At 39.8% G+C, this 27,364-nt stretch overlaps 1 protein-coding gene across 5 annotated transcripts in view; it reads left to right on the top strand.

Annotated features, from left to right (window-relative positions):
* The first annotated feature begins 422 nt into the window (after positions 1-422).
* LOC109275505 (uncharacterized) overlaps positions 423-27,364 on the top strand; it is a 73,100-nt gene continuing 46,158 nt past the window's right edge. For 2 of the 5 annotated variants that reach the window (XR_002084200.2, XR_002084201.2), the window contains exons 1-2: positions 423-533; positions 1,429-1,567. Coding sequence is in view for 2 of the 5 variants with exons in the window: in XM_019463743.2 (XP_019319288.2) it covers positions 1,104-1,193; positions 1,429-1,567 (229 nt within the window). In the remaining 3 variants the exon portion in view is untranslated. Of the gene's footprint in view, positions 534-865; positions 1,194-1,428; positions 1,568-1,741; positions 2,329-27,364 lie in introns of those variants that run through there. The other 3 variants (XM_019463743.2, XM_019463744.2, XR_002084202.2) reach the window with 2 other exon arrangements.

Here is a 27,364-nt window from a genome sequence, read left to right on the forward strand (position 1 = left end):
ACAAACGTACAATTTCAATCTTAAACACTTCACTATTCGTGCCGTTAAATAAATTCGTATATTTCCTATGTGATTCTTATATTATTTTCACACCATGCGAGAGTAATCGTATGTTCCTTAATATTTCTAATTCCCAATCCGTGTTCAAATTTCTCAAGTTGTCCTCAGAGCCTGTGGCAGCTGCTGTTTTTACAGTCGGGATCTCATCGAGGGGCAAGCATTGATTGGATTACGATGGTCACATTGAATCTACAACATCTAGGGGCTATAAAAGAACGTGGGCAGAAAAACGGCCACCCACCAAAGGGGAAATTACTGCATGATCAAGTCAAGAAGCGAGGGCAGAGGCCTATGGGAAATGTAGTCCAATCCACACGGATCACCGCGCAGCACTCTGGGAACGGGTCTTCTGGGTCGTCTTCTTCTGCGCAAATGCCGTCCTAGGCCCGCCGCGTTTTTACGCATCTCCATCTTCCCGCGGAGCAGGTCCCAGAACTTTCTCGGTCAGGCAGGCTGCAAGGAGCACACCTGGGGTGAGGGCGCGGAGGGTCTGTGGAACCCGTGCGGGGCGTTGGGCTGGCGTGGGGGCGGTGGGTGTTACCCGGAAGCCACTGGCGGGAAGTCCGGAGCCCGAGGCGCGCTCCAGGGCACGCGCTCCCCGTGGGCGGGTCTGGCCGAGCCCCGTGTGCAGTCGGGGCGCGGTGCGGGCGGAGGTGTGCGGAACCGTGTGCCGGGCACGGCCTGCATCCCGACCCGGGCGGACCTCTGCGGGCGGCAGGAAGGGAAAGCGCGTTCCCGACGTTGACAGCGAATGTGCTGGCAAGCGCGGGGTGGTGGTGGGGGGGAGGGGGGTCTGCGGTGGAGCCCGAGTTTGCGAGCCGCAAAGGCCAGGGAGATTCCAGGTCTGTCACCTGTAACCGGGGCGAGAGAAGTAACCTCGGAAAGAGGCAGGTCTTCTGGAACTGACGATAGGAGTGAGGGTAATGTCCGCTTGTGGGCGTGTCTCGGAGAGTTAGGTGAGAGCTCACCTGGGAAGCGGTTACCCTACTGCCAGGTGCAGGTACCGGCACACGCGTTACCCCGGTGTGAAATCCGAGTCTCAGATGGGTGAGATCGTACAGTCTGAGGGGGCCAGCCGGGTGTCCACGGCGCTGTCCCTTTTGCTTCGCTTCCTGGCTTCGCTCACGCAAGGGGTAAAGTAGTCTTACGAAGACACTGGATAAAGATGGAGCCTGCGTCTTTTTTCTGTGCTAATTTTGATGAAAGAGCAGTGCTTGATCCTTTCGTATACTGTAGTCATTAGCTGATTGTTTTTTTAACTTGATGGAAAAAAGTTTAGAAACCTGCAGGCTTATGCCCCCACGATCACTTAAGGGACACTTACGGACAGTCGTTGGCTCTGCACAGTCATTCCCGTCCCTTTTCCAGGGTCCAGCCGCCCTATTCCTGGAGGGAGCCTCCTCTCCTTCTGGGGTGCTGAGACTTTGTGGAAGTGAATTTAGAAGCCGCCGGGCAGGCCAGACCCTTCACGGTCTCCCGAGAGGTGCAGAAAATGAACACATCTCAGGTGAGCCTTCAGTTCGCTCCTCACTTTGTATTACGGTGGATTTAAGAAGCTTATAAAGACACCATACATTCAGAAAAGTAGAAAAAGGTTTAGATCAAGTTAAACTTTACTTTTTAACGCTGGTTTACACTGTTTACCACTAATGCTGATTTTTCTAAATTTATTTATTTTGAGAGAGAGCAAGCGAGGGAGGGGCAGAGAGAGGGGGAAGAGAGAGAATCCCAAGCAGGCTCCGCACTGTCAGCATAGAGCCGGATGTGGGCCTCCAACTCGCGAACCAGGAGATCATGACCTGAGCGGAAACCAAGTGTTGGACACTTAACCGACTGAGCCACCTGGACGCTCCTCCTTCCATTATTAACCAACAATTATAGCATACCATATATTCTTGCTTTAAAGTTTTTTCCTAAAGAGGACATTTTTCCATATTGAGACTTAAAAAGCATCCTCATTTTTTACTATAGCTTCATTGTGGTCTAGTATGTAAAAGTACTGTTGGTAATTTAATCAGCCTTCTATTGAAAGACATTTGGGTTGTTTACAATGACATGATTGTAGGGGTGAAACTATAAGCTAAAATGGTCAGAGGTTAAATGCAGTTTCATTTTGTTAAATACTCTCAATGCTGTCCTCCATAGTGGTTATTATACTTGTATTCCTGCCTGCGAAGTGTTTATTCATAACTGGCATATTGAGCTCCTGAGGCGCTCCGTGCCCTGGTGTAATTACCACGTAAAGAGCCGACAAAGATTTCTGCCCTCATGTAGCTTACATTCAGGTGATGGAAGATGATTAAAAGACTTTGTTATTTGATAATCGACATAGAAGAAATGAAACAAGGAACGCGTTGTGAAGGATCGATTTTAATTTTAAATAAGTTGATCAGATACGCTTCTCTGAGAAAATATTTGGAGACAGCATTTGACAAGTGTGGGGACAGAAGACTTGCTGGTGTCTACAGAAGAACACTTCATGCTGAGGAAACTTGCCAGTGCAAGGACCCTGAGGCAGAGTGGTACCCGAGGCATCCTGCCAACAGCAAGAACAGAGGGCCAGTATGGCTGAATAGGTGAAAGAGGACATATCACATGGGGCATTGAAGGCCATCACACTTTTCACGCACGTAATACATTTGAGATCGTCCCTGTTGTTGCATGTGTCAGTCCCATTGCATGGCTCTGTCACAATTTGTTGATCTGTGTACCGGTTGGACATTTGTGTTGCTCCCAGCTTCTGGCCTTGTGAATAAAGCTGCTTGAATGTTCATTTTTCAGTCTTTTTGCCTATACACATACCTTCATTTCTCTTGAGAAAATGCTTGAGAGTGTGTGGGATCCTGGGTCTTGTAATAAGTGCATGTTTAACATCACAAGGTGCTGCTCTACTGTTTTTGAAGTGGCCATGCCATTGAGATTTCTAGATGCTGTGAATCTGCACCAGCATTTGGTATTGGCAGTTTCCGGGGGCGGTGGGGGGGAAGTAGTGGGTTTTTTGTTTGGTTTGGCTTTCAGTTTAAGCTGTTATGCTAGGTATGTACAGGTATTTCATTGTACCTGTATTTAATCTGGTGCCTAATGATGTTGAGCGTCATTTCATTTGCATAGTACCCTCCAGTTCCATCCACATAGTTGCAAATGGCAAGATTTCATTCTTTTTGATTGCCGAGTAATACTCCATTGTATAGATATACCACGTCTTCTTTAGCCATTCATCCATTGATGGACATTTGGGCTCTTTCCATACTTTGGCTATTGTTGATAGTGCTGCCATAAACGTGGGGGTGCATGTGCCCCTTTGAAACAGCATACCTGAATCCCTTGGATAAATACCTAGTAGTGTGCAATTGCTGGGTCATAGGGTAGTTCTCTTTTTAATTTTTTGAGGAACCTCCATACTGTTTTCCAGAGTGGCTGCACCAGTTTGCATTCCCACCTGCTTAATGCTGTTTTCTAAGAACAAACATTTTTAATTGATCAATTTACAATTTATCAAAATATCAGACTTTATGGGTTTTCTTTGTTGTTTCATCTAATCAAGGTCACAAATATACTCCTATGTTACCTGTTAGAAGTTTATGGTTCTAGATTCCACATTTACATTTATGATCAGTTTGAGTTTAATTTTTGTTTATGATACAAGTTGTGGTTGGTTCAAGGAAACTCCTCCCTCTCCCCCCCCACCCGTCCCCCCATCTTATGGAGCTTTATTATTCCAGTACCATTTATTGAGAAGAAGGTACTTTATCTCCATTGAATTGCCTTGGCACCCCTGTTGGAAGGCATTTGACTATGAATGTGCCCATCTATTTCTGGACCCTATTCTGTAGTTTGTGTCTATCATTTTGCTATTACCACACTGTCTCGATTGTTGTTGATTGATTACATGCCTTGAAATCATGTAATGTGAGTTCTTCACTTTCATTCTCTTTTCAGAATTATTTTGGATATTCTAGGTCCTGTGCTCCTCCGTTTAGAATCATTCTATCTCATAAAAGCTTCTGGGATTTAGCCTATGATTGTATGGGATCTATAGATCAACTTGAGGAGAACTAACAGAATTGACATTGGAGCATAGTGAGCCTTCCAATCCGTGAACACACTATAGCTTTTCATTTATTAGTGGTAAAGTGAGTTATAAGCTCTGAAAGGACATGATTTGTTTTTTACATTTTGGACAACTCACTGGCTCCTGTTTAAGAATTGACTCTCGTGGGGCACTGGTTGAAGCAGTGACAATTTAGCAAGCTATTCAGGTGATTCAAGAATCCATGGTGTTAAGTCAGCACTGGTGATACCTCTAGGTGGTGAGAATCTGGGTATATTTTGAAGGTGAAGCAAACAGTATGAAAGTGCGTGTGTCCCATAGCCTTGCAGATACTCTGCTGCCAAACACAGGACCTTTCAAAATGGGATAAAAATCTATTGCGTTTCATAGATCACTTTGGTTTGATAAACATTGTTTTATGATTGTGGTCCATTTTCACTCTTTTTTTTTTTTTGAACTATACTTTTTTTTTTGAGAAGTATTTGTATTTTATTGTTTTATTTTTTTTAATATATGAAATTTATTGTCAAATTGGTTTCCATACAACACCCAGTGCTCATCCCAAAAGATGCCCTCTTCAATGCCCATCACCTACCCTCCCCTCCCTCCCACCCCCCATCAACCCTCAGTTTGTTCTGTTTTTAAGAGTCTCTTATGCTTTGGCTCTTTCCCACTCTAACCTCTTTTTTTTTTTTTTTCCTTCCCCTCCCCTATGGGTTTCTGTTAAGTTTCTCAGGATCCACATAAGAGTGAAAACATACGATATCTGTCTTTCTCTGTATGGCTTATTTCACTTAGCATCACACTCTCCAGTTCCAACCACGTTGCTACAGAGGGCCATATTTCATCCTTTCTCATTGCCACGTAGTACTCCATTGTGTATATAAACCACAATTTCTTTATCCATTCATCAGTTGATGGACATTTAGGCTCTTTCCATAATTTGGCTATTGTTGAGAGTGCTGCTCTAAACATTGGGGTACAAGTGCCCCTATGCATCAGTACTCCTGTATCCCTTGGGTAAATTCCCAGCAGTGCTACTACTGGGTCATAGGGTAGGTCTATTTTTAATTTTTTGAGGACCCTCCACACCGTTTTCCAGAGTGGCTGCACCAGTTTGCATTCCCACCAACAGTGCAAGAGGGTCCCCATTTCTCCACATCCTCTCCAGCATCTGTAGTCTCCTGATTTGTTCATTTTGGCCACTCTGACTGGCGTGAGGTGATATCTGAGTGTGGTTTTGATTTGTATTTCCCTGATAAGGAGCAACGTTGAGCATCTTTTCGTGTGCCTGTTGGCCATCCAGATGTCGTCTTTAGAGAAGTGTCTATTCATGTTTTCTGCCCATTTCTTCACTGGATTATTTGTTTTTGGGTGTGGAGTTTGGTGAGCTCTTTATAGATTTTGGATACTAGCCCTTTGTCCGATATGTCATTTGCAAATATCTTTTCCCATTCCATTGGTTGCCTTTTAGTTTTGTTGATTGTTTCCTTTGCAGTGCAGAAGCTTTTTATCTTCATGAGGCCCCAATAGTTCATTTTTGCTTTTAATTCCCTTGCCTTTGGGGATGTGTCAAGTAAGAAATTGCTGCGGCTGAGGTCAGAGAGGTCTTTTTCTGCTTTCTCCTCTAGGGTTTTGATGGTTTCCTGTCTCACATTCAGGTCCTTTATCCATTTTGAGTTTATTTTTGTGAATGGTGTAAGAGAGTGGTCTAGTTTCATTCTTCTGCATGTTGCTGTCCAGTTCTCCCAGCACCATTTGTTAAAGAGACTGTCTTTTTTCCATTGGATATTCTTTCCTGCTTTGTCAAAGATTAGTTGGCCATAGTTTTGTGGGTCTAGTTCTGGGGTTTCTATTCTATTCCATTGGTCTATGTGTCTGTTTTTGTGCCAGTACCGTGCTGTCTTGATGATTACAGCTTTGTAGTAGAGGCTAAAGTCTGGGATTGTGATGCCTCCTGCTTTGGTCTTCTTCAAAATTACTTTGGCTCTTCGAGGTCTTTTGTGGTTCCATATGAATTTTAGGATTGCTTGTTCTAGCTTCGAGAAGAATGCTGGTGCAATTTTGATTGGGATTGCAATGAATATGTAGATAGCTTTGGGTAGTATTGACATTTTGACAATATTCTTCCAACCCATTAGCACGGAATGTTTTTCCATTTCTTTATATCTTCTTCAATTTCCTTCATAAGCTTTCTGTAGTTTTCAGCATACAGATCTTGTACATCTTTGGTTAGATTTATCCCTAGGTATTTTATGCTTCTTGGTGCAATTGTGAATGGGATCAGTTTCTTTATTTGTCTTTCTGTTGCTTCATTATTAGTGTATAAGAATGCAACTGATTTCTGTACATTGATTTTGTATCCTGCAACTTTGCTGAATTCAAGTATCAGTTCTAGTAGACTTTTGGTGGAGTCTATCGAATTTTCCATGTATAATATCATGTCATCTGCAGAAAATGAAAGCTTGACTTCATCTTTGCCAATTTTGATGCCTTTGATTTCCTTTTGTTGTCTGATTGCTGATGCTAGAACTTCCAACACTATGTTAAACAACAGTGGTGAGAGTGGGCATCCCTGTCGTGTTCCTGATCTCAGGGGGAAAGCTCTCAGTTTTTCCCCATTGAGGATGATGTTAGCTGTGGGCTTTTCATAAATGGCTTTTATATTTAAGTATGTTCCTTCTATCCCGACTTTCTCGAGGGTTTTTATTAAGAAAGGGTGCTGAATTTTGTCAAATGCTTTTTCTGCATCGATTGACAGGATCATATGGTTCTTATCTTTTCTTTTATTGTGATGTATCACGTTGATTGATTTGCGAATGTTGAACCAGCCCTGCATCCCAGGAATGAATCCCACTTGATCATGGTGAATAATTCTTTTTATATGCTGTTGAATTCGATTTGCTAGTATCTTATTGAGAATTTTGCATCCATATTCATCAGGGATATTGGCCTGTATTTCTCTTTTATTACTGGGTCTCTGTCTGGTTTAGGAATCAAAGTAATACTGGCTTCATAGAATGAGTCTGGAAGTTTTCCTTCCCTTTCTATTTTTTGGAATAGCTTCAGAAGGATAGGTATTACCTCTGCTTTAAATCTCTGGTAGAATTCCCCAGGGAAGCCATCTGGTCCTGGACTCTTATTTATTGGGAGATTTTTGATAACTGATTCAATTTCTTTGCTGGTTGTGGGTATGTTAAAGCTATTTCCTCCCGTTACAGTTTTGGAAGTGTGTGAGTGTTTAGGAATTTGTCCATTTCTTCCAGGTTGTCCAGTTTGTTAGCATATAATTTTTCATAGTATTCCCTGATAATTGCTTGTATTTCTGAGGGATTGGTTGTAATAATTCCATTTTCATTCATGATTTTATCTATTTGGGTCATCTCCCTTTTCTTTTTGAGTAGCATGGCTAGAGGTTTATCAATTTTGTTTATTTTTTCAAAAAACCAACTCTTGGTTTCATTGATCTGCTCTACAGTTTTTTTAGATTCTATTTTGTTTATTTCTGCTCTGATCTTTATTATTTCTCTTCTTCTGCTGGCTTTGGGTGTCTTTGCTGCTCTGCTTCTATTTCCTTTAGGTGTGCTGTTAGATTTTATATTTGGGATTTTTCTTGTTTCTTGAGATAGGCCTGGATCGCAATGTATTTTCCTCTCAGGACTGCCTTCGCTGCATCCCAAAGCGTTTGGATTGTTGTATTTTCATTTTCGTTTGTTTCCATATATTTTTTATTTTCTTCTCTAATTGCCTGGTTGACCCATTCATTCTTTAGTAGGGTGTTCTTTAACCTTCATGCTTTTGGAGGTTTTCCAGACTTTTTCCTGTGGTTGATTTCAAGCTTCATAGGATTGTGGTCCAAAAGTATGCATGGTATGATCTCAATTCTTGTATACTTATGTAGGGCTGTTTTGTGACCCAGTAAGTAATCTATCTTGGAGAATGTTCCATGTGCACTCGAGAGGAAAGTATATTCTGTTGCTTTGGGATGCAGAGTTCTAAATATATCTGTCAAGTCCATCTGATCCCATGTATCATTCAGGGCCCTTGTTTCTTTATTGACCGTGTGTCTAGATGATCTATCCATTGTTGTAAGTGGGGTATTAAAGCCCCCAGCAATTACCACATTCTTGTCAATAAGGTTGCTTATGTTTGTGAGTAATTGTTTTATATATTTGGGGGCTCCCGTATTCGGCGCATAGACATTTATAATTGTTAGTTCTTCTTGATGGATAGACCCTGTAATTATTATATAATGCCCTTCTTCATCTCTTGTTACAGCCTTTAATTTGAAGTCTAGTTTGTCTGATGTAAGTATGGCTACTCCAGCTGTCTTTTGACTTCCAGTAGCATGATAAATAGTTCTCCATCCCCTCACTCTCAATCTGAAGGTGTCCTCAGGTCTAAAATGAGTCTCTTGTAGACAGCAGATAGATGGGTCTTGTTTTTTTATCCATTCTGATACCCTATGTCTTTTGGTTGGCGCATTTAGTCCATTTACGTTCAGTTATTATAGAAAGATATGGGTTTAGAGTCATTGTGATGTCCGTAGGTTTCATGCTTGTAGCGATGTCTCTGGTACTTTGTCTCACAGGATCCCCCTTAGGATCTCTTGTAGGGCTGGTTTAGTGGTGATGAATTCCTTCAGTTTTTGTTTGTTTGGAAAGACCTTTATCTCTCTTTCTATTCTAAATGACAGATTTGCTGGATAGAAGATTCTCGGCTGCATATTTTTTCTGTTCATCACATTGAAGATTTCCTGCCATTCCTTTCTGGCCTGCCAAGTTTCAGTAAAGAGATCCATCATGAGTCTTATCAGTCTCCCTTTATATGTTAGAGCACGTTTATCCCTAGTTGCTTTCAGAATTTTCTCTTTATCCTTGTATTTTGCCAGTTTGACTATGATATGTCTTGCAGAAGATCGATTCAAGTTATGTCTGAAGGGAGTTCTCTGTGCCTCTTGGATTTCCATGCCTTTTTCCTTCCCCAGATCAGGGAAGTTCTCAGCTATGATTTCTTCAAGTATACCTTCAGCACCTTTCCCTCTCTCTTCCTCCTCTGGAATACCAATTATGCGTAGATTATTTCTCTTTAGTGCATCACTTAGTTCTCTAATTTTCCCTTCATACTCCTGGATTTTTTTCTCTCTCTTTTTCTCAGCTTCTTTTTCCATAATTCTATCTTCTAGTTCACCTATTCTCTCCTCTGCCTCTTCAATCCGAGCTGTGGTCGTCTCCATTTTTTTTTTTGCAGCTCATTAATAGCATTTTTTAGCTCCTCCTGGCTGTTCCTTAGTCCCTTGATCTCTGTAGCAATAGATTCTCTGCTGTCCTTTATATGTTTTAAAGCCCAGCGATTAATTTTATGACTATTATTTTAAATTCACTTTCTGTTATATTGTTTAAATCGTTTTTGATCAGTTCGTTAGCTGTCGCTACTTCCTGGAGTTTCTTTTGAGGGGAATTCTTCCGTTTCATCATTTTGGATAGTCCCTGGAGTGGTGCGGAACTGCAGGGCACTTCCCCTGTACTGTCTTGAATAACTTGTGCTGGTGGGTGGGGCCACAGTTAGACCTGATGTCTGCCCCCAGCCCACCGCTGGGGCCACAGTCAGACTGGTGTGTACCTTCTCTTCCCCTCTCCCAGGGGCAGGACTCACCGTGGAGTGGTGTGGCCTCTGTCTGGGCTACTTGCACACTGCCAGGCTTGTGGTGCTGGGGATCTGGCGTATTAGCTGGGGTGGATCGGCAAGGTGCACAGGGGTGGGAGGGGAAGGCTCAGCTCGCTTATCCTTCGGTGATCTGCTTCGGGAGGGGCCCTGAGGCACCGGGAGGGAGTCAGACCCGCCGGAGGGATGGATCCGCAGAAGCACAGCGTTGGGTGTTTGCATGGCACGAGCAAGGTCCCTGACAGGAACTGGTTCCCTTTGGGATTTTGGCTGGGGGATGGGAGAGGGAGATGGCGCTGGCAAGCGCCTTTGTTCCCTGATGAGCTGAGCTCTGTCCTCCGGGGCTCAACAACTCTCCCTCCCGTTGTCCTCCAGCCCTCCCGTTCTCCGAGCAGAGCTGTTAGCTTATAACCTTCCAGATGTCAAGTCCCTCTTGCTGTGGGAACACACTCTGTCCGGCCCCTCCTCTTTTCCAAGCCAGACTCGGGGGGCTCTGCTTGGCCGGCGGGCCGCCCCTCCGCCCCGGCTCCCTCCCGCCAGTCCATGGAGCGCACACCGCCCTTCCTACCCTCTTCCATGGGCCTGTTGTCTGTGCTTGGCTCCGGAGACTCCATTCTACTAGTTTTCTGGCGGTTTTCTGGGTTATTTAGGCAGGTGTAGGTGGAATCTAAGTGATCAGCAGGACGCGCAGTGAGCCCAGCATCCTCCTATGCCGCCATCTTCCTGAACTATATATTCTTTACTCTGATTCTATTTTGTGTTTTGAGCTTTTACTTATATTTTGAGATTTATCTTTTCCTGTGATGTGGACTACAAATTTTTCTCTAATATTTAAGTTTTGGTGAAGTTAATAACCAAAACTTTTTTTTTTTATGTTTATTTATTTTGTGAGAGAGAGAGAGCAAGCCAGGGAGGGGGCACCGAGAAAGATGTCCTGATATGGGCCATATCATTGTTTTTTCATTTGCAAATATTTTCTTCCACTTAGTAAGTTGTCTTTTCATTTTAATGATGGTTTCTTTGCAGTGCAGAAGCTTTGGATGTAGGCCCACTTGTTTATTTTTGCCAAAAGTCATCACCAACACTGATGTCAAGAAGCTTAACCCTATGGTTTTCTCTAGGAGTTTTATGGCTTCAGGTCTTACATTCAAGTGTTTAATCCATTTTGATTTGATTTTTGTGTATGGTGGATAGTGGTCCAGTTTTAGTTTTTTGCGTGTGGCTGCCCAGTTTTCCCAACACTTTAATTGAAGTGACTGTTCTTTTCCCATTGTATAGTCTTATGTCTTTTGTCATTAATTACTTGGCCATATTTGTGTCATTTACTTTTGGACTCTCTATTCTGTTCCCTTGGTCAGTGGGTCTGTTTTTATGCCAATACCATACTGTTTTGATTACTGTAGCTTTGTAAGATAGTTTGAAATCAGGAAGTGTGATATCTCCAGCTTTGTTCTTCTTTCATAAGATTGCTTTCGCTATTGCAGATCTTGTGTGGTTCCATATAGATTTTAGGATATTTTTTAACAATGTTAATTTTCCCAGTCCAAGAGCATGGACTGTCTTTCCACTTAATTGATGTCTTTCTAAATTACTTTCATCAATGACTTACAGTTTTTATTGTACAGATCTTTCACCTCCTTGGTTAAATTTACTGCTAGGTTTTCTTTTTGATGAAATTATAAGTGGGATTATATTCTTAATTTCTCTTTCTGATAGTGCATTGTGTTGTATAGAAAGCCGTTGATTTTTGAATATTGATTTTATATACGGCAACCTTACCGTATTTATTAGTTTTGTCAGTTTTAAGGTATAGTGTTTAGGGCTTTCTATGTCTAATATTATGTCACCTGTAAATAGAGACTTTTAGTTTTTCCTTTACCATTTGGATTCCTTTTTTGTTTGTTTTTCTTACCTAATTGCTTTGGCCAGGGTTTCCAGTAGTATGTTGAATAAAAGTGGCAAGACAGACATCCTCGTCTTGTTCCTGATCTCAGAGGAAAAGTTTTCAACTTTCTCCATTGAGTATGATGTTAGCTGTAGGTTTGTCGTATATAGCCTTTATTATGTGGTGGTGTGTTCCCTTTCTACCCACTTTGTTGAGTTTTTATCATGAGTAGGTGTTAGATTTTGTCAAATGCTTTTTCTGCCTCCATTGAAATGGACATATGATTTTTATTTTTCATTTTGTCACTTGGTATATCACATGGATTGATTTGTGGATGTTGAACCATCCTTGCATCCCTAGGATAAGTTCCACTTGATCATGGTGTCTGATCCTTTTTTAATGTATTGCTGACTTGGGTTTACCAATTTTGTTGAGAATTTTGCATCTGTGTTCATCAAGGATATTGGCCTGTAATTTTCTTACAGTGTCCTTGTCTGTCTTGGTATCAGGAATGCTGGCTTTGTAAAATAAGTTCCAAAGTGTTCCCTCCTCTTGTGATTTGGACGAGTATGAGAAAATTTGGTATTAATTCTTCTTTAAGTGATTAGTAAAATTCACCAGTGAAGCCATCTGGTCCTGGACTTTTGCTACAGATTTGTCTATTTCATTTTTCTTTATGAAGACCAGCTCTTAGTTTTATTGGTCTTTTCTATTGTCTTTTTGTTTTCCATTTTATTTACTTCTGCTCTGGTATTTTTTATTACCCTCCAGCTAATAACTTTGGACATAGTTTTGGACTTATTTTTCTAGTTCCTCTAAGTGCAAAGTAAGATTGCTTATATCAGATCTTTCTGTTTATTAATGTAAACATTTATTGCCATGAATTCCCCTCTTACTACTGCTTTTGCCATGTGTCTTAAATTTAAAAATTTTTTTTAATGTTTATTTATTTTTGAGACAGAGAGAGACAGAGCATGAACAGGGGAGAGTCAGAGAGAGAGGGAGACACAGAATCTGAAACAGGCTCCAGGCTCTGAGCTGTCAGCATAGAGCCCAACGCGGGGCTCGAACTCACAGACCGCGAGATCATGACCTGAGCCGAGGTCAGTCGCTTAACTGACTGAGCCACCCAGGTGCCCCTCTTAAATGTATTGAATTTCCATTTTCATTTTTCTCAAGATATTTTTGATTTCTCATTTCATTTCTCATAACCTTTGGTTGGTTGGTAACATGTGATTTAATAACCACATATTTGTGCATTGTCTAGAGTAATTGCAATTTATTTCTGATTTTATACCATTGTGGTTAGAGAAAATGCTTAATATGATTTCAGTCTTCTTAAATTTATTAAGATTTGTTTTGTGGCCTGGAGATATATTCTGGAGAATGTTTCAAGTTTCAAGTCTTCTTAAGAAGAATGTGTATTTTGCTGCTTTTGGATGGCAAGTTTTATAAATGTCTATTAAATCCATCTGGTATAACACGTAGTTTAAGTCTTATGTTTCCTTATTGCTTTTCTTTCTGGATGATCTATCCATCGTTGCAAGTGGTGTATTGCAGTTCCAAACTATAACTGTATTCCTATCTATCTCTACCTTCAGATCTGTTAATTTCTGGATATCATTAGGTGTTCCTATGTTGGGCAGCATAAATATTTACAAATGTTACATCCTTTTCTTAGAATGACCTCTTATCATTATATAATTATCTTCGTTTCTTGTTACAGTTTTTGTCTCGAAGTCTATTTTGTTTGTTGTAAGTATAGCTATCCTCATTTTCTTTGTTTTAAATTTTTTTTTAACGTTTATTCATTTTTGAGAAACAGACCATGAGTGGGGGAGGGGCAAAGAGAGAGACACAGAATCTGAAGCACGCTCCAGTCTCCAAGCTGTCAGCACAGAACCTGACACGGGGCTCAAACCCACGGACTGTGAGATCATGACCTGCACTGAAGTCCAACGCTTAACTGACCTATCTTTATTTTCTTTTTAATTCGATTTGCATGGAATATCTTTTTGTATCCCTTCACTATGAGTCTGTCCTTAAAGCTAAAGTGAGTCTTTTGTAGGCAGCATGTAGTTGTAACTTAAAAAAAAAAACAAGGGGCGCCTGGGTGGCGCAGTCGGTTAAGCGTCCGACTTCAGCCAGGTCACGATCTCGCGGTCCGTGAGTTCGAGCCCCGCGTCGGGCTCTGGGCTGATGGCTCAGAGCCTGGAGCCTGTTTCCGATTCTGTGTCTCCCTCTCTCTGCCCCTCCCCCGTTCATGCTCTGTCTCTCTCTGTCCCAAAAATAAATAAAAAACGTTGAAAAAAAAAAATTTAAAAAAAAAAAAATCTATTTAGCCTGTCTCTCTTGATTAGAGAATTTAGTCTATTTACATTAAAATCATTTGTGATAGCTAATGTCTTTTCTATTGCCATTTGTTCATTGTTTTCTGGCTTTTGGTGATTCCTTTGTTCCTTTCTTCTTTTTGTCCCTTTCTTGTGATTTGGTGATATTCTGTGATGGTACACGTTGATTTATCTTTTGGTTTTCTACCAAAAGTAGTAAATAACTTTATCGTCAGTAGCACTGCTATAAACATTGGAGTGCATGTACCCCTTTGAAACAGCATACCTGTATCCTTTGGATAAATTCCTAGTAGTGCAATTTCTGGGTCGTAGGGTAGTTCTATTTTTAATTTTTTGAGGAAACTTCCTAGTGTTTTCCAGAGTGGCTGCATCAGTTTGCCTTCCCACCAACAGTGCAAGAGGGTTACCCTTTCTCCACATCCTTGCCAATATCTGTTGTTTCCTGAGTTGTTAATTTTAGCCATTCTGATAGGTGTGAGGTGGTATCTCATCATGATTTTGATTTGTATTTCCCTGATGATGTGTTGAGCATTTTTTCTTGTGTCTGTTAGCTATCTAAAAGATGTCTTCTTTTAAAAAGTGTCTATTCATGTCTTCTGCCCATTGCTTTAGTGGATTATTTGTTGTTTAGGAGTTGAGTTTGGTAAATTCTTTATAGATTTTGGATACTAATCCTTTATCAGATAATGTCCTTTACAAATATTTTCTCCCATTAAGTCAGTTGCCTTTTAGTTTTGCTGATTGTTTCCTTTGCTTTGCAGAAGCTTTTTTGATGAGGTACCAATAGTTCATTTTTGCTTTTGTTTCCCTTGCCTCTAGAGACATGTCAAGTAAGAAGTTGCTGTGGCTGGGGTCAAAGAGGTTGTTGCCAGTTTCTCCTCTAAGATTTTGATGGCTTCCTATCTTCCATCTAGGTCTCTCATCAATTTTGAGTTTATTTTTGTGTATGGTGTAAGAAAGTGGTCCAAGTTCATTTTTCTGCATGTCGGTGTCCCGTTTTCCCAGCATCATTTGTTGAAGAGACTGTCTTTTTTCCATTGGGTATTCTTTCCCGCTTTGTCAAAGATTAGTTGGCCATATGTTGGTGGGTCCATTTCTGGGCTCTCTATTCTGTTCCACTGATCTATGTGTCTGTTTTTGTGCCAGTACCATACTCTCTTGATGATTACAGCTTTGTAATACAGGTTAAAGTCCAGGATTGTGATGCTTCCAGCTTTGGTTTTTCTTTTTCAGGATTGTTTTGGCTATTCGGGGTCTTTTGTGGTTCCATACAAATTTTAGGATTGTTTGCTCCAGCTCTGTGAAGACTGCTGGTGTTATTTTGATAATGATTGCATTGAATATGTAGATTGCTTAGGGTAGTATCAACCCTTTAACAATGTTTGTTCTTCCAATCCATGAGCATGGAATGTTTTTCCATTTTTGTGTGTGTGTCTTCAATTTCTTTCATAAGCTTTCTATAGTTTTCAACATACAGATCTTTTACCTTTTGATTAGGTTTATTCCTAGGTATTTTATGGTTTTTCGTGCAATTGTGAATGGGATCGATTCCTTGATTTCTCTTTCTGCTGCTTCATTATTGGTGTATAGAAACGCAACCGATTTCTGTACATTGATTTTTATATCCTGCAACTTTGCTGAATTCATGGATCGGTTCTAGCAGTTTTTTGGTGGAGGCTTTTGGGTTTTCCACATAGACTAGCATGTCGTCGCTGAAGGGATACTGTCTATTATTTACCTTCAGGAATTCAGTTACATTTCCCAGTCTCGTTGGCCGTGTTCCCTGTCTTCCTTTGTTGTACATTTATAGTAGGTTCTGTATTTCACCTGAGTGTGTTGAGGAGACGGGATGTAAATGCATATGTTTCGTCCATTATGTTGAACGAGAGCAATCACGCATGCCTGAAATGGTCACTTAATTTCAAATAGTCTGTTTTGTCCGTTTTCTCTTGACACCAGGAATAAGCTTTTTCTCTGACTTCTTTGTTTATTCTTTTTCTGGTAAATATTGGTGTTCTCTCAAATTTAGTTTTGGACCTTTTCTCCCCTCAGTTTGTATGTCCTGTCTGAGCCAGTGGATTCTGTTTTATGATTTCAGTTATCACGTTAATGGCTAATGTCCCTTAAATCTTTATCTTCATTGTAGATTTCATGTGCTTCATAATCATATCATTGTGCAGTGGGTAATTTTTCTGTGTGTCCACACATTTTGAGTACAACATAAACATACCCAGTGATCTTTTTCCAGTCTCCGTATGTGGCGTCAGCACCTGTCCCTCTGGTTACGCTCCTTCTCTGCATAACTGACCAAGAAGGTAGTGTTTCTTTCTCTCCAAGAATTAGTTTCTGGTGCTTCATTCCCATTGCTTTGCCTTCGTATAGGTGGGTTGCTCTTGAACTGATCTCTTTTGTTTTGCTGCTTAAAACATACCCCACTCTTCCTCTAGATCACGTTTTCTAAAATAAATATGTAGATATGTGTGCACATATCGAGGGCTTACATAGGTCTCTTCATTGGTTCCCCATTACCCTAGCAGAAGACTCTGAGTGGGAGTGTTGTATACCCTAGAGAGGCTCAGGACAGAACCTTGGATATAAGATAAAATATAGGAAGATTTTCTTTTAGTTACTTTATGTAAAAGAAAAAAAAAAAGCAAAATACTAAGCATTACAAATACCAAATTAACAGATGGTGCATGTATAAAACTTGTAAGTAATTGCAGGTGAATCAGGGCATGAGAATATTTGTATTCATTGAGTGGTATCCCCAAAATGGAAGACAGAGTTAGGGCCATGACAGGCATCCTTTGTAACATTTTGTTTTAACCTCTACTTAATTAGTTCCAAAAGGTATTTTCCATGTCAGCAGGTTTCTAGGTATAATTTGATTTTCACCACCCAAATCTTGGTATAGAATATTTACACCACCCTAAAATGTTTTGTGTCCTGATGCAGCCATTTCCCTCCTTCCTCCCTTCAACCACTGATCTCTTCTCTATTGTAATTGTTTTTGCCTTTTCTGGATTCTCATATAAATGGAATCATACAATATATACTATTTTTTCATTCACTTCTTTCACTGAAAATAATTATTTTAGGATTCATGCATATTTTGTGTGTTAGGTTATTCTTTTCTTTTCTAATTTTTTTTTAACGTTTTATTTACTTTTGAGAGAGACAGACAGAGTGCGAGCAGAGGAGGGACAGAGAGAGAGGGAAACACAGAATCCGAAGCAGGCTCCAGGCTCCAAGCTGTCAGCACAGAGCCTGATGCGGGACTGGAACTCATGAACCACAAGATCATGACCTGAGCAGAAGTCGGACGCTTAACCAATCGAGCCACCCAGGCGTCTCAGTTTATTCTTTATATTAGTGAGCATGTCCTTTCGAATAGATACTGTTGTTTCAAATTTGATGCTATTGTTTCAGGTTTTTGTGCAGACATATGTTTTCATTTCTCTTGTGTATGAATACCTAGGAGTGGTTTTCCTAGGTATTATGACAAAGGTATTTGTAACTTTTATAAGTAGCTGCTAAATGGTTCCAGAATGACTATGCTGTTTTCATGCCCATTAGCAATATACCAGAGTTCTAGCTAATCCACAGTCTCACCTACACTTGGTTTTGTAAGTCTGAACGATTTTAACCAGCTCAGTTGGAGCCAGGTTATATCTTACTGGACTTTAATTTATAATTCCTTGGTATTGTGGTCATCTTTTCATGTGCATTTTGGTTATTTGCGTATCTTTCTGTTCAAACCTTCAGCTCATTTTCTTTTTTTTATCTTTTTTTTTAGGGGGGGGTCTTATTGAGTTGAAAGAATATATAGTAGAGATGACCGTTATAAGATAAATGTTTTCTAAAGTTTCTCTCCACATCTGTGGCTTGCCTTTTTCTTAACAATATCTTTTGGAAGACAAAAAATTTCATCTTGGGAGTCCTACCATTTTGGCTTCTTTTATATCACTGCTCTTTTCCCCTCTATCTAAGACATCCTTGGCTAACAAAAGGTCAGTGAGTTTTCTGCTATGTTTAGGTTTTATGTTTCCCAATTTTCTCTATGGTGTTAAGTACAATTGTTCTCCTTTTATGTGTCTGGTGGTCCCTCCAACAGCACTATTGGCTGTAGAGATTTTTCTTTCCCTATTGAATTGCCTTGACAGTTTGTCCAAATTAAATTGACCATATGTAGTGATGTTTATTTCTGGAATACATCCTGTTTCATTGAACCTACTGTCTATGATAACACCATGCTCTTTTCATCAATATACCTGTGTGTTAACTCTTGACATAAGTTAAGGTGAATGTTCTAACTATAACTTTTTTCCAAAATTGTATTAATAGTTATTTCTTTGCCTTTCCACATAAATGTTAGAAGCACCTGTCATTTTCTCTTAAAACGTTGCTGAGATTATGATCAGGATTGCCCTGAATCTATAGCTGTCTCCTTTCATTTGGCTTTTTAAACTTTCCTCTGTAGTATTTCTTTTCATCTTAACAATTATGTGATTAGCTTTATTCATGGCTTTCATGATTTTAATCTTATTTTAAGTGATGGGTGGTTTAATTTCAATTTCTAATTCTTGGGAAAATATCAAAATGCAAGCAATTTATTTGTATGAACATTGTACCTTATGACATTATTAATCTAATTATTTGTAGTATGTTTTGAAAATTCCTTAATGTGTTTTGTGTACACAAATAATGCCATCTGTTAATACAGATTTTTTTTTCCTTTTTTTCTTTGCAGTCTTTATGCTCTTTATTTCTTTTTGTTTATGAAACTTGTTAGGACTTCTGGTATAACGTATGCTGAATATAAATGATGAGAGAAAACAACTTTTTCTTGTTCTTAATCTATAGGGCATTCAATCATTTACAAAGTTTTCTTTTTATTATGCTTTCTTTTTTTGCTGTTCCTCCAATCACTTCAGGTTTTTAAAAATTTTCCAAATATTTAATTCCCCATGTACCCATTTCTCCCACCCCACCCCCATCCATTGCCACTGACAACCACCAGTCTGTTTTTTGTATCTGTTAACTTGGTTTTTTTGTTTGTTTGTGGAGATTTGTTTGTTTTTAAGATTCCACATATACCTGAGATCATGTGGTATTTGTCTTTCTCTGATTGCCTAATTTCACTTAGCATAACACCCTTGAGGTCCAACAATGCTGTCACAAGTGGCAAGATTTCATTTGTCTTCCTGGCTGAATAATACTCTGTTATGTATGTATATCATGATTTCCTTAACCATTTATCCATCAGCGGACACTCAGGTTTTTTCCATATCTTGACTGTTGTAAATAATCCCTCAAAGAAAGATGGGGCATATGGATCTTTTTGAGGTAGTTTTCTTTTCTTTTCTTTTCTTTTTTTTTTTCATATAAATACCCAGAAGTGGAAATAGCTGGATCATATGGTAATTGTCTTTTCAGTTTTTTGAGACCTTCCATACAGTTTTCCACAGTGGCAGCAGCAATATACCTGGTGTTGAACCAACACCAGTGCACTTAGGTTCCCATTCTCACAGCACTTGTTCCCTATCATTTTGGGAAGAGCCATTCTGACAGGGGTGAGGTGATAGCTCATTGTGTTTTTTTCATTTGCACTTTCCTGACGATGAATGATATTGAAGACCTTTTCATGCACTTGTTAGTTATCTATATGTGTTCTTGGAAAAATACCTGTTCACATCTTCTGCCCATTTTTAAATTGGATTGTTTGGCTTTTGCTATTGAGTTGTATGAGTTCCTTATGTATTTTGGATATTAACCCCTTATCAGATATATATGTATTCTCACATTCCGTACATGGCCTTTCCATTCTGCTGCTGATTTTCCTTTGCTGTGCAGAAATCTTTTAGTTGGATGTAATTCCACTCTTTCTGTTTTTGTTGCCTTTGCTTTTGGTGTCGTATCAAAACAAATCTTCACCAAGCTCTGTGTCAAGGAGCTTACTATGTTCAAGGAGTTTTATGATTTCAGTTCTTACATTAAATCTTTAATCCATTTAGTGTTAATTTCTGTGTATGGTATAAGATAGTGGTTTAGTTTCATTCTTTTGCATGTGGCTGTCCAGTTTTCCCAATACCATATATTAAAGAGTTGGTCCTTTTCCTGTCCTGTATTCTTGGTTGTTTTGTCTTAAATTAATTGACCATATATGTGCAGGTATATTCTGGGATCTCTATTCTGTTCCATTTCTCTGTGTGTCTGTTTTTATGCCAGTACCATACCATTTTGATTACTGTAACTTTGTAATATAGTTTTGAAAAAGGGAGTGTTCTGCCTTCAGCTTTGTTTTTCTTCCTCTAGGTTGCTTGGGATGTTTGAGATCTTCTGTGTTTTCATACAAATTTTACCATTGTTTGCTGTATTTCTGTGAAGAATGCCATTGGACGCATGTAAAATTCCCCACTGGGAGACACGGGTACTCTGGAGAATGACAGAGAAAGATTGAGAAGATCGTGTGTGGCCCCCTCCCTAAGGTTTCTGGAAAGGAGTAGTCAGCCCTGTGTGTTTAATTAGAAGCCTGCCTCTCCTGTCACGGCCATGATGATGAGCTAATCAGCCTCTTTCACAGAAAAATTGAGCTTCTGGGTGTGTCGCCTCTTGCTGTGCCCTAGGGGTGGTAACTGTTTAAGAACTTTTTGGTGGTCACAGTCCTGTGGGACCCATGAGCTTAAGCCCTACTGCGCCTGAGCCAGGTGATGTGAGGTGCCCTCCCATAGCAGCTGTGTGGTTTAGTGCGCCAGCAACGGTCTGAGCTCCTTTCTGGATGAGCCCTATTATTACAGCCTCGTGGGACCAGGAACACCTGTAGAGCCAGGTGATCAGGAAGCATCCCTTGTGTGGCAGCTGTAAAAATGGGGCCCCATATGCATGTAACACTTCCATTGGGTGAGATACTGGTGTATTGGAGCACCACGTAGGGAGAACTCGAGGTGGTTCCTGTCTGGCTCCATTCCCAGAGAGAATTCCAGCAGGTTCCGAGATGTGTGTTAAGTCAGGTTCTGCCCATCAGGCCAACGCTTTAATAAAAGTAGGTGAGCCTCCTTCACTTTAAGTGTGGGTGCCATCGCTACCTCTGTGATGGGCCCTGGGCTGGGTGAATCCAAGCACAAGAGCCTTTCATAAAGAGCCATTTCTCAGGTCAGTTGTGAGTCTCAGGAATCCTCCATTGATTTTCAAAGTTACATGTATTCAGGGCTCACCTCTCTGGTGCAGGACTTAAAAGTTGGGGTTCCTTTTGCAGGATTTGAACCCTTTGCTCCAAAGGGAGAAGCTCCAGGTTTTGGGTTCCCTCTCACTTGGGGGTCCCCACACTGGGGGCTGGGGTTTTTGACCACATTGTGTCCCAGCCTCTCCTACCCACTTTAATGTGGTTTTCTTCTTTTTGTCCCATTTCTACTCATCACTCAGCCAGCCTTTAGATTCTTTTAAGAGGAAATTGGTCTGTACGTAGCTGTAGACTCAGTGCGTTCTTGGGAGTAGGTGAGCAGGATCTTCCTTCTTCACTGTTTTGAACCAGAGCCCGCAAAGTACTATGTTAATGAAAGTTTTTCAGACCTGTCCTTTAAGTTCCCCTCCCTCATTTTTAATTTAATCAATAGGTGTTAAGTTTTTCAAACTCTTTCTTTATATTGATGACATTGTTTTATGGTTTTTCTTTGTCAGTTGATATTACGAATTTGATTTCTTTTGGAATGTTAACCTTGTATTCCTAGGATGAACCCCACTCGGCCATGATATGTCATCCTTTTTACATTTTGCTAGATTTAGTTTACTAATATTTTCTTAGAGATTATTTACCTGTTTGTAAAAAAAAAATTCTTAGAGATTTCTTTTCTCATGGTGTGATAAAGCTTGCCTCTTCTATCTTTTAGAAGAGTTTGCATATATTTACTATCCTCTGGTGCTTAGTTTGGTAGTTTTTACCATAGAAGAACCTCATGTTTTCTTTGCATTCCCACCAGCATTTAGTATTGCCATTGGTTTAGATTTTGGCCATTCTGACAGGTAGATAGTAGTGATCACATTGTTCTTTTAATTGCAACTTCCTAATGGTATAAGATATTGAACATCATTTCGTATGCTTATGTGCTATTTATATATCTTCTTTGGTGAGGTCTGTTAAGGCCTTTTGCCCATTTTGTAATAGGGTTGGTTGTTTTCTTACTGTTGAGTTTTAAGAGTTCTTTGTAGAGGCACCTGGGTGACTAAGTTGGTTAAGCGTTCAACTTCAGGTCATGATCTCACAGTTTGTGGGTTTGAGCCCCACGTCAGGCTCTGTGCTGACACTTCAGAGCCTGGAACCTGCTTCAGATTCTGTGTCTCCCTCTCTCTCTCTCTGCCCCTCCCATGCTCTGTCTCTCTCCCTCTCTAAAATAAACATTAAAAAAAAGAGTTTTTTGTATATTTTGGATAATAGCCATTTATCAGGTGTATCTTTTGCAAGTATTTTCTCTCAATCTATGGCTTACTTTCTCATTCTGTTAATCTTGTCTTTTGCAGACTGGACATATTTAATTTTAATAAAGTCCAGTTGTTTGGTTTTTTTTTTTTGTTTGTTTGTTTTTTTTGCAGATTGTTCCTTGATGTTGTATTTAGCCAAAAAGTTTATTGCCACACCCAAGGTCAATTAAGTTTTCTTCTGTGTTATTTTCTGGGAGTTTTATATCTTTTATTTTTACATTAGGGTCTAATCCATTTTGAGTAACTTTTTTGTGAAGGATGCATGTATGTCTGTGTCTAGATTCACTTATCTGCCTGTGGATGTCCAATTGTTCCTGCACCAGTTTTTGAAAAGACTGTCTCCATTATAGGGCCTTGGCACCTTTGTCAGAGGTCGGTTGACTGTGTATTTGCGGGTCTGTTTTGAGCTCTTTCTACTGTTCTATTGATCTGTTTGTCCCATTTCCCCATAGCACATTGTCAAGATTACTTACATTTATACTACGTCTTCAAGTTAGGTAGTGACAGTCTGACTTTTTTCTTCTTCAGTATTATGTTGGTATTCTGTGTCTTTTGCCTTTCCATATGAGCAGATTCACTTAGTAGATATCCATTAAATAACTTGCTGTTTCTTATGCTGTCTTTGTATGGTTTTGGTATTAGGGGATCTCGTTTTCATACAGTGAGTTAGGAACTATTACCTCTGCTTCTGTCTTCTGGAAGAGATCGTAGAGAATTGACATAATTTCTTTCCTAAATGTTTGATGCAATTCACCAGTGAACTCATCGGGGCTTGATGACTTCTCTTTGAAAAGTGATCATTTCTTGACTGAATTATTTCCTATGTACAGGCCTATTGATACTATTTTCTTCTTGTGTGAGATTTGGCAGACTGTGTCTTTCAAGGAATTTGTCCATTTCTTCTAGGTTATCGAATTTGTGGGCATAGAATTATGGATAGTATTCTTTATTTTAATATTCACAAGATCTGTTGTGATGTCACCTCCTTCATTTTTTATGAAACTCAGGGACGTCTTCTCTCTTCTTTTCATTTAGCCTGGCTAGAGGTGTGTTGGTTTTATAGATCTTTTCAAAGATTCAACTTTTAGTGTCATCGATTTTTCTCCACTGATTTCCTGTTTTCAATTTCATTGATTTCTGCGCTAATTTTTAAATTTATTTTCTTCCATTAACTTTGGTTTAACATGTTCATTTTTTTCTAGTTTCCTCTAGTATAATCTTAGGTTTTTTATTTTAGATCTTTCTTTTAATTTATGCATTCACTGCTATAAATTTCCCTCTAAGTAGTGCTTTCACTTATCCTACAATTTTGAATAATTTATATTTTAATTTAAGTGAAAATATTTTCTAATTTGTCTTAAGATTTTTTTCCTTGACCATGTGTTATTTAGAAGTGTGTTGGGGGCACCTGGGTGGCTCATTTGGTTAAGTGTCCAACTTTGGCCCAGGTCATGATCTCACAGTTCGTGGGTCATGTCAGGCTCTGTGCTGACAGCTCAGAGCCTGGAGCCTGCTTCAGATTCTGTCTCTCCCCCTCCCCCTCCCCCTCCCCCTCCCCCTCTCTCTGTCTCTGTCAAAAATAAACATTAAAAAAAAATCTTTTTTAAAGTGTGTTGTTTAATCTTCAAGTAGTTTGATTTTCTTTTTTCCACCTATCTTTTTGTTGAATTCTAGTTTAATTCCATTATGGTTGGAGAGCATATGTTGTGTGGTTTCTGTTTTCTTAAATATTTGTTCAAGTGTGGTTTATTGCTCAGAGTGTGGTCTGTCTTGCAGATTATTCGCTACGAGCTTGAGAAGAATGTGTAATTCGCTGTCATTGAATGAGGTAGTCTGTAGATGTCATTTATATCCAGTGGATTGATGGTGCTCTTGGATTCAGCTGTGTCCCTGTTGGTTTTCTGCCTGGTGGATCCATCCATTTGTGACAGAGGGGTGTTGAGGTCCCTGACTGTAATAAATAGAGTTCTGTCTGTTTCTGGCTGCAGTTCTATTAGTGTTTGTCTCACATACTTTGACATTCAGTTGTTAGGTGCCTACACAGGAAATCATTACATCTTTTTGGACTGTTTACTCCTTTGTTGTTAGGTAATCCCCCTCTTTATTATCCTTGATAAATTTCCTCTTTCTGAAAGTTAATATAACTGCTCCCCCCTTTTTGATTAGGTTAGTTTAGTATATTTCTATCCATCTCTTTACTCTTAATCTGTATGTGTCTATATATTGAAAGTGGGTTTCTTCAAAAAAATAATAAAGGGGTTTCTTGAAGACAACGTATGCTTGGGTCTTGTTTTTTGATTCACCTTGACAGTCTCTGTCTTTTAGTTCGTATATTTAAACCACTGACATCCAAATTGATTTTTTATATAGTTGGGTTAATACTGTCTTCTATTTTTTTGCCCTTATCCTTTGTTTCTATTTTTGTGTCACAAGTAACCTAAGTCTGCTTCAAGTAATATTCTCCAGTTTCTCAGATAGTATGGAAACCTTAATAAAATATTCCCAGTTCTTCTTTTCCATTCCTTTTAACAGGACTGTCACTAATTCTGCTTATATGTATATAGACATATGTAATAGGATACGTTATTATTTAGAGCAGACTTTCTGTTGGATCCATTCAGAGTAAGAAAAAGAAAAGCTTTTATTCACCTCCACTTATTCATTCTCCAGTGTTCTTTCTTTCTTTGTGTAGATCCGAGTTTAACCTGTACCGTTTTCCTTTTATCTGAAGAACTTCTTTTAACACTTCTTGCAAGGCCGGTCTACTAACAACAGGTTCCATCAAGTTTTGTTTTTCTGAGAAAGTATTTCTTCTTCACTTTTGAAGGATAATTTTCAAGGTACAGAATTAAACATTGGTGGACGTTTTTTTCTCCCAACACTCTAAATATTTCACTTCACTCTCCTTACTACTTGGTTTCTGAGAAAAGAAGAAATTGGATATAATTTTTATCTTTGCTCATGTGTAGGTAAGAGTTTTTTTCTTCTGGCTTCTTTCAATATTTTTTCTTTATTTTTGGTATTCTGAAGTTTTAATATGACATTCCTAAGCATAGTTTTGTTGTTTGTTGTTTATTTTTTGCATTTGGTGTTCTCTGTGCTTCCCAAATCATGGTTTTTGTGTCTGATATCAGTTTGAGGGAAATTTGCAGTCATTATTGCTTCAAATATTGCTCTGTTCCCCTCTCCCTTTCTCCTCTTTCTAGTAGTTCCATTACACGTATGTTATACTTTTGTGGTTGTCCCACCATTCTTGGGTATTCTGTTAATTGTTTTTCAGTCTTTTTTTTCTCTTTGTTTTTCAGTCCTGAAAATTTCAGTGTCAGGTTCTTAAGCTCAGTGATCCTTCCCTCAGCCATGTACAGTCTACTAATGTGCTCGTCAAAGGCGTTCACTTATTAGTGGTTTTTTTTTTTCCTCTAGCATTTCTTTCTGCCTCTCTGTTAGACTTTCCAATTCTTCACTTTGTTACCATTTGATCTTGTATGTTATCTAATTTTCTGATAAAGCCTATAACGTATTGATCATAGTTTTTAAAAAAAATCCTGGTCTGATAATTCCGGCATTCTTACCGTATCTAACTCTGATTCGGGTGTTTGTTCCATCTCCTCAAACTGTATCTCTTGCCTCCTGGCATCTCTTATAATTTTTTGTTGTAAGGTGGACACGATGTGCTGGGCAGAAGGATCTTTACTCATCTCGTGGTGAGGTGTAGGGCAAGAGAAATGTTCACTAGTCCTATAATTAGATCAGTCTTTTGGTGGCGCTAGACCCTGAACTTCATTGGCGCTTTTGAGTTTTTTAAGGTGTATGAAGAGCTAGCTAAGGTGGGACGGGATGGCTACAGGGACTTCTTTTAGGGTGCGCAGATCCAATCCCAATATGGGGGGTTCCCTCACACACAGTACCAAGCAGTTCTCTGGCATCTTCAGGGTGTCTGAGAATTTAAATCAATTCTGACGCTATCTTCCTAGAGATAGCATTGGAATCCACAGGTTAGGGGTTCGGGCCTACAAGACTGTCCCTACCCCTCACTTCACGTGCCAGTCACAAGCTCTAGGCTGTTACCTGTGCTTCTGACCAACCAGCTACAGATTGGAGGTTCTAAAGAGCTCCTCCTTAGGTTTAATTAATTTGCTGCAGCTGCTCACAGAACTCAGGGTAGCACTTAAGTTTCCCACTTTATTAAAGGGTATGACAAAGGATGTGAATCAACCGTGAGATGAAGAGACACATAGAGCGAGGTCCCAAACCAAGCAGCATCTGACTTCGTGGAGCTTGGAGCCTGGCTCAATGGCACATGGAAGCCCATTCCCCATGCGGAAGACTGGAGAGAACTGGAGTTAAGAATTCCCTTTCTCCGAGAGGAATCCTTTTGCACTGCTGGAGGGAATGCAAGCTGGTGCAGCCACTCTGGAAAACAGTAGGGAGGGTCCTCAAAAAATTAAAAATAGAACTACCCTCTGACCCAGCAACTGCACTACTAGGTATTTATCCAAGGGATACAGGTATGCTGTTTCGGAGGGGCACATGCACCCCCATGTTTATAGCAGTGCTATCGACAATAGCCAAAGTATGGAAAGAGCCCAAATGTCCATCAATGAATGACTGGATAAAGAAGATGTGGACGGGGCGCCTGGGTGGCTCAGTTGGTTAAGCATCCGACTTCGGCTCAGGTCATGATCTCACAGCTTATGAGTTCGAGCCCCGCGTCGGGCTCTGTGCTTACAGCTCAGAGTCTGGAGCCTTCTTCAGATTCTGTGTCTCCCTCTCTCTCTGCCCCTCCCCTGCTCATGCTCTCTCATAAATGAATAAATGTTAAAAAAAAAATTAAAGAAGATGTGGTGTATATGTATATATACACACACACACACACAC

Source organism: Panthera pardus, unplaced genomic scaffold (genome assembly GCF_024362965.1).
Source record: "Panthera pardus isolate Hobbes unplaced genomic scaffold, ASM2436296v1 HiC_scaffold_20, whole genome shotgun sequence".
Lineage (NCBI taxonomy): Eukaryota > Metazoa > Chordata > Mammalia > Carnivora > Felidae > Panthera > Panthera pardus.